Source organism: Nestor notabilis, unplaced genomic scaffold, assembly GCF_000696875.1.
Source record: "Nestor notabilis isolate BGI_N333 unplaced genomic scaffold, ASM69687v1 scaffold19139, whole genome shotgun sequence".
Lineage (NCBI taxonomy): Eukaryota > Metazoa > Chordata > Aves > Psittaciformes > Psittacidae > Nestor > Nestor notabilis.
In genome coordinates, this window is record NW_009944344.1 from 90,677 (window position 1) to 97,928 (window position 7,252).

General features: G+C 38.0%; 1 protein-coding gene across 1 annotated transcript in view; it reads left to right on the plus strand.

Moving 5' to 3' along the window:
* LOC104411859 (tolloid-like protein 1) overlaps positions 1-7,174 on the plus strand; it is a gene marked incomplete at both ends in the record, with an annotated part of 39,697 nt that extends 32,523 nt beyond the window's left edge. Inside the window, 2 exons of the mRNA XM_010022393.1 lie at positions 5,515-5,617; positions 7,058-7,174. Coding sequence (XP_010020695.1) covers positions 5,515-5,617; positions 7,058-7,174 — 220 coding nt within the window. The remainder of the gene's footprint in view (positions 1-5,514; positions 5,618-7,057) is intronic.
* Between the last annotated feature and the right edge of the window lie 78 nt (positions 7,175-7,252).

Below are 7,252 nucleotides of genomic sequence, written 5' to 3' on the forward strand. Positions count from 1 at the left end.
TGTGTGTTTCATTCATGGTAATATTATAAAAGGAGTATAAAAGATGATTTAAATTTGTGTTCCTTTGTTTGTTGCTTTGACCCTGATAGATCTTGGGAATGTTGTGTGGAGGTTAAAATATGTATAAGTACATCACATCATGTTCTGAAATGTCAGCGAGCACTTTAGTTACCTAAAATAAATTGGAAAAGCATCTGGTTGTCTAGCTCTTCTCTCTTATTTATTGAGATTTTACATTGTGCTGTTTGAGCATAGTTTGGAGGACTTCTATCTATGCTGCTTTCTGCAAGTACAGACACTTCTGATCTTTGGTGGTAGTAAATTCAAGAAAGACTGGACTGCAGGGCTGTGCACTAGCTGCGGCATCCCTTGGATTGATAGGCATCATAAATTGCAAGCCCAACCTAAAATGTGTGCAGCCCTGTTACTTAAACAAGGCAGTTCATTCACCTTTTACTTTCTCTCAAGGTTTAAGACTATATGGTAAACAGCTGTACACAGGATATCTGCACACAGAAAAATCTCTGGGGGAGGATGATAGTAATACTGTATGCCTTGTGCCAGGATGAACCCCGCCTTCTGGTGTGTAGAAATTTTGTTGGTATGGGGAGTTGCAACTGTGCCAGTGTGTTTTTTTTTAATTTGCCTTTTTGAGTAGGTTACTTTCCTTTCCTTAGAGTTTTACATGAATGATAAAATAGGACAGATAAATCCTTGGTTGATATAGGGAAAAATGCCACCTGCGGAAAACTTAATACTGCCTGGTGTTTGGTATGTGTTTTTTGCTTTCTTATCCCAGGCAGTAGGGGGTATGATATATTCTCTCAGAAGCTGCAGTAGCACAACTGAATCTGCTGTGTAAGCAATAACTCCTTAATTGTGCTGACAAATACCCATTGATTGTTTTTCCTATGAAGAAATTCAGCCATCCTGTCCCCTTGAACAAGCTCTGCCTTGTCTAGCTCTATTTAATACTTTCCAGAATTGCAAATCAGAATCTTAAATATATTTATACTTGTTTGGTTCACAACCAGAAATCATACTGTGACAGATTAGGGGTTCTGCCTATGTACAGCTAATGAATTCTGGTCAATGTTAAGGAATTGCTGTATCATCAAATACCTTGGCATGTCAGAGTGAGAAAAGGCTGTGAAGGTTACTTCATCTAGTTTCAAAGGCAGGGGCCATTGAGGAGGCTTATTAAATTCTAATGGTTTCCATTTAGATAGCAGCACTTTGAGACAATGACATAATAACACCAAAGTAAAACCATCTTTTTCCCAACTCTATCCTGGCAACTAGGGTTTTGAAAAAAGCAAATTTCCAAACAGACAACAGAGAAATATGATGTTTCAGCTGTGTCATGAAAAATGGAAAACTTGTGGCTGGCCTGGTGAGAGACCTCAAGGCTCTGCACAGCTGAGCCAATGAATGAGGTATAGGATGTGGCTTCCGTAAGTTGCTTCCAACAGGGCCAGCTGGGTTAGCTTAAGCAGATGTGGAAGGTAGCCTGACCTTAAACCAGCTGTCTGCATCTCATCTGGGCATAGAAGAAGTCTCCCTCCTGTGAACCCCTTTGCCTGCACTGCTGGGGTGATGTGGGCATGAGTGGAAAAGGACAAGGAGACTGCTGAGGGCAGTAGGGTTTTCAAGTAGTACAGCTAGATACAGAGATACCTACCCATGGTCTGAGAAACTCAGGAAAAAAAGGAGAGTTTAGAAGGAATCTGAGCTGCAAAGTGGATGAGCTGAGGAGAACAAGAATTCTGTGATTGGCGAGGCTTCTTTATTTGAAGGACAAGTTGGAGAAGAAACAGTCTGCAAAGGACAGACAGAACTGCTGTGTGAATGAGAGAATATACAGGATCTTTCTGCCACCATCAGAGGTAGATTCAAATAGCACTTGTAATAAAAAACTGAAGCAGGGAAAAGCATATTAATAATTATACTTTTAGCCAGATCTGCATATTTCTCAGGGAGAATAATATGGTAAGTAGGTGGGGTTTGAATTCTGATTATATTTGTTTATTTCTTCAGTACATGTTTCTGAAGGAGTGCCTGGATAGTAAAGGCAAAATGCCCTGTGGGTTAGACATCTGGGAAAGGGTGCATGTAAGCTAGAAGAAGTTTGAGAAGTGTGGCATTAAGCAAAAGCAGAATTGAGTTATGAGGTTCCCTTTCTGCAAGGAATAGCATGGGAAGTCTGTGAGCAGGAAATAAGACAGGCAAGTAGAAACAGGAAGTGCTGCAGCTAGACTGAAAGAAGCATGAGAGCATGTGGGACACAACCACAGTAACCTAGTGAATGCCAGCTGAGAGGATCAACTAATGCTTTGATGCATGCCATTTTTAGGTAAACAGTGCAATAGTCTGGGAACTGAGTAGTATGGCGTTGAAGCTTTTCTGTCAAATTTTCTCAGTAACATTGGAGAGAAAACGTTCTTCCTACTTTGCAAAATTAAAAAAAAAAAAAAAAAAGAAAATAAGATTATTCTCTACCAAGGCCCTGGTGAAAAACTGGCAAGGGAAAAAAATGAGGGCCATCTGAAGAGAGATGTAGCTCAATAGTTGGACTGAAAATAGAGATTGTTAGGTAGAAATCCACACTGCAGTACTTGCTCTGCTGAGAGTGTGTCCAGAGTGTGCTGTGCGTACATGAATCATTCCAATCGTCCATCTACTACTGAGATTTGTTTTTCTTAACCTGACTAGCCACATCTGAAATGAGTCTTAAAAGTCTGTCTCACAGAACTTACAGCGATATAGGAGATCTAGAGTAAAATCTTGAGTGTCCAAAGTTGGAAGTTCAAATCTTTGGAGTTCAACAATCGACTGTCTGGATGATATGCTTAGTGGCTTTCACAAAAAACCTCCCACGAACCTCCCAAAAGACACAAACAACACTTCATCCCTGCCCCTCCCCAATTTCCTACCTGCTTTAGATTTAAAAAGCACTGATTTAATGTATTTTCTATATAAAAACTCTATATTTTTCTAATTCATTGAATAATTAAATGGGTGAGTTTTTCATTATCTTTTAAATTTCATGCTTATGAACACATCCTCTGTCTACATAATACAAGATATTAATTGAAACTTTTTTTTTTTCATTTGGGCTGAATTTGCTTTGGTTTTCAGAGTTCAGGGAAAGGGTGTCTATATTGGTGTTAGAATATCTATTACTGCAAACCTTTCAGTGTAAGGAACATGTTTTCCTTAAGTATATTAATTTATACTGTAATTTCTATTGCAACAAAGAGAAGGGATTGCACAGCACTTGTGTCTTATTTAACATTAGTCCATTTTCATTTCTGACCTCAGGAAGGAAGCCTACAATATAATTTGACTATTCATTGTTATAGGTCTTTATGATTCAGAATGCCAGTGGCAGCCTGGACATGAGTTAACATTAAATATATTTCAGAAGTATCAAATTGATATTGAAGCAGACATTCTCTGCATATATATCTGAGACTAAATTATTGCCATCCTTTTTGGCCCTAAAATGACAGAAGGAAGAGAGCAAGTAGAGAGGGCAGGCCGTATTTGTTGCATGTGCTAAAGACATACCAAAGCTGCTTGCAGGATGTGCCTGTGGAGAACACAGTGTTAGAGGCACACTACTGTTTAAGCAAACCTTTTGCAGGTTTTGTGGATGTGGTAGCAGCTTCTGAATATAAATGTTTGGCCATACTTAACCAGCAGAACAAGTATTCATTTATTCAGTGCCGTCCTGATGGTCCTTGGCATGCTTCATGTCCCATACCTTCATCCCACAAGGCTGTGGCTGCCAGCATAATGTGCCTCACTGTACAGGACTTCTGGCTGCTGGATTTTATGTGTAGCCTTACAGATGTTTTCTGTTTCCCATGGCATCATGGTAGTAAATGCAAAAGCTGAATAGAATCACCTGTGAACTTGGTTTTCCACCCAGTCAATAGTGTCAGCACTGGGGGAGAGGGAAAGATGCAGCATTTAAGAGTAAGTCAGAAAGTTCCCATTCTCTATTGAAAACAAGAGAGATTCTTGAGAGTGTAGTTCCTCATATGGTTGTATTTAGTTACTTTTTGTGGAAAGTAAGTGAAAGGAAAACCCCTGCTAGCCTAATGTTAAGACACATAGTCTTTTGCTGGGAAAAACTTCCTCCATTTTGCATTGTTTGAAGTCTTACTGTGACTCTCTACCACCTATGCACCCAAACAACTGAGCTTTGTTATATTTAAATAAGCTTCCTCCAATAGTTTTTATCTTCTGAAAATAAAACAGTCTGAAAAAGTTCTGCCTGTCTGGTTTAATAATGTACTATGTTGTGGTTGGAGAGACACATGGTGCCTTCAGAGGAGATGGAAGTAAACCATCCCATCTGACACTCTGGGCCCATTGTTCCAGTTATGGTGTTGTATTTCCTTCTTGCAGCTGGACTAAGCGTAAATTCCTCTCCTTTCAACTGACACTCACAGCTGCTTCATAGGCTTCCATAGAGATGGGTTTTTGCAGTGCAAGGTATTTGCTACTGCACAGCAATTCATGTTTGCTTTATAATAGCAGGTTTCAGGTTTGAGCTCCTAGGATCAAAGCTAAATATAAAACCACTTTCTGCTCATATGTGAATAAAGGTGGGTCAGTCTTAGGATCATGTCCTGCAATTGCAGAGATAATTCCAAACAAGATTAAAAATTAGTCATATTTTATATTATAAAATAATTTCCAATTCATAATATTATAAAATAATTTCCAACTCATACCCTTTCATTGGATTTAGTGTATTTGTAAAAAGTGTAAGTTTATGGCACTTAAGATTAGTACTTCTAAACCAAAGTGGAATAATGTAATGGCCTAGGGTAATCCAGATACTAAGTATTGAAAATATGTCTATTTACAGATCTGCTTAATAAAATTGGAAGTCCAAGTTCAGAAGTTCCAGAAATGCACAGAACTCAGATTTCTGTATAAAAAACTTTATTATAGGTTCATTAAGAGTCATTAATGGAAATATGTATCATTTGTTCTAGTGATACTGTCTTCAGCATTACTCTCCACTATTGTCAATGTTTAACTTGTCTGAAAGTAAATTATCGTGTCAGAACAGTAGTAGAAGGAAACACAAACCAAAATAAAACAGCTTTTTTGGTGTTTTTTTTTTTTACCACTGTCAGTGCTGATTGCAGTCAGAACTGAATGGAAGAAGAATTGGCAGGAAGTTTATCAAATAACATACTTCAAACTATATTGGAACATTACATTACGATATTAGCATTCTCAGATTTTTATTTCTCAGTGTAAAGCTCCCTGTAAGGAATTAATGTGAGTAGTCAGTCTTGAAACCCCTCAACTATTTAAGATTAAATAAAAAACTTTTAACGTTCCCAGGCAACTTTTACTAACTAAAAGAAATAATTGAAAGGTTGGTTAAGTGTCTAGGTAGTTAGAATCCAGTTACATTTGCAGAATGTTCCTGTGATCACTTTCTAGTATCAAACACATGTGATTTAATTAGGTGTTCTCTGGTTGCAGATTGTTTTAAACTTCACCACCATGGACCTTTACAAAAGCAGTCTCTGTTGGTACGACTATATTGAAGTAAGAGATGGCTACTGGAGAAAATCACCTCTGCTTGGTATGCAACTATCCATAGTTACCATACTCATGGAGTTCAGTGGACTTGCTTGCTGTTGAACCCAAAACAAACCTCTTGGATTCTAGGTGTCTAGAATGTATCTAAACTTGGGGATGGGAAGAAACCTCTAAATGGCCTCAAATAAGTCATTTATTTTATTTCAGCCTTCAGCCTTCCTTTCATTGCAGCTAGCTGTTATTCAGCTGCATGTGCAGAAAGACGAAAACTACAAAATGTGCAACTTTTTACTTTGCTTATGGGTGTTGAAATGTAAAGTTGCCGTAGTTTTGTTCACGGAATTAGAGAAAGAGTACACAGAAAAACCCTTAGAGCATGTGATGGGAAATCCATAGAGCACATGATAAGCACATGCACTGTGGGTGAGAGCACCCACTCTAAAGTTGTACTTCTGAGCTCGATTCTTGTACTTTTAAAATTAGTAATAGAAGATTACTTCTATTTCTACTTTGCATGTCCTTCCCCACTTTTGTAGAGAAAAGACAGGCAAAGCAATACTGAATTTAGTCTTAGTGTTGCTACTAATATGCCAGAAGCTGCAGCCATCCTTTTCTTAATTCAGAGGTTGGTGGGGAGATTTCACAGCCCATAATGACACTGCAAAATTCAGAAGGTCAGTTTGATATCCCTGTAATTGAATTGATCTTCTGTAATTGAAACTGGGGATTTCAGACCTGTAGGAAATGTGAATGCCTCCAACTTCTTGGGTCAGTTTTGTTGTTTTTAGAATGAGCACTAAAACTATTTGTTAGCATCATAATAGCCACAGTTCAAAAATAAAATTAAAAAAAAAAGAAAAAGAAATAAAAGGCAGGAACAGGGAACAGCTTTTTAACAGTGGTGCCTATTCTTTCATCCTTGAAAAGAAGAAACAGTTAAGACCAGATCATAATTACTCTTTTCTCCTGTTCCCTTCTCTATCACCTAGACAAACAGAACTCTCGCCTACCTAGGCTGAATTTAAGAGGATAATATAGTCTAGGGTCATTTGGTTGTTAGTTTTTAAATCTCTTTGGTCCTTAGACACAATAAGTGATATTACTGTGACCTTGAGTGGTATTACTGTGACCTAGGTTATATTCCTCTCTAAAGATTAGTACTCGCTTTCCCCCTCCAAAATGCTCAGTTTTATATATATGGAAACAATATGTAATGATAACTTCTCTACTTAATTCCCCGAAGTTTTTATACTTAGACTTGTGAGCCTGACTACAATGAAAAGAAGTACTAAATGCTTTATAATAAAATCTTTGTGTATTAGGTCATGCTCTGCAGAAACAAGCGTTTAAACATAAGCATGTGAATAGTTCCACTGAGTTGGTTATGCTACTCCTGTTTATAATGTTAAACACTTGTATAAATGTTTGCAGCGTTTGGCTTCAGAGGCGGCAGAAAATGCAGTTACTGGTTGCATGTTTTTAGGCAGGTTTTGTGGTGACAAACTGCCAGAAGTCCTCGCATCCTCGGACAGTAGGATGTGGATTGAGTTCCGAAGCAGCAGCAACTGGGTTGGGAAAGGTTTTGCAGCAACTTATGAAGGTAAGCCTCTTACAGCATTGAAAATGACTTGATTACAGAAGAAAAAAAAACCTGGATACCTTTTTATATGTATATATA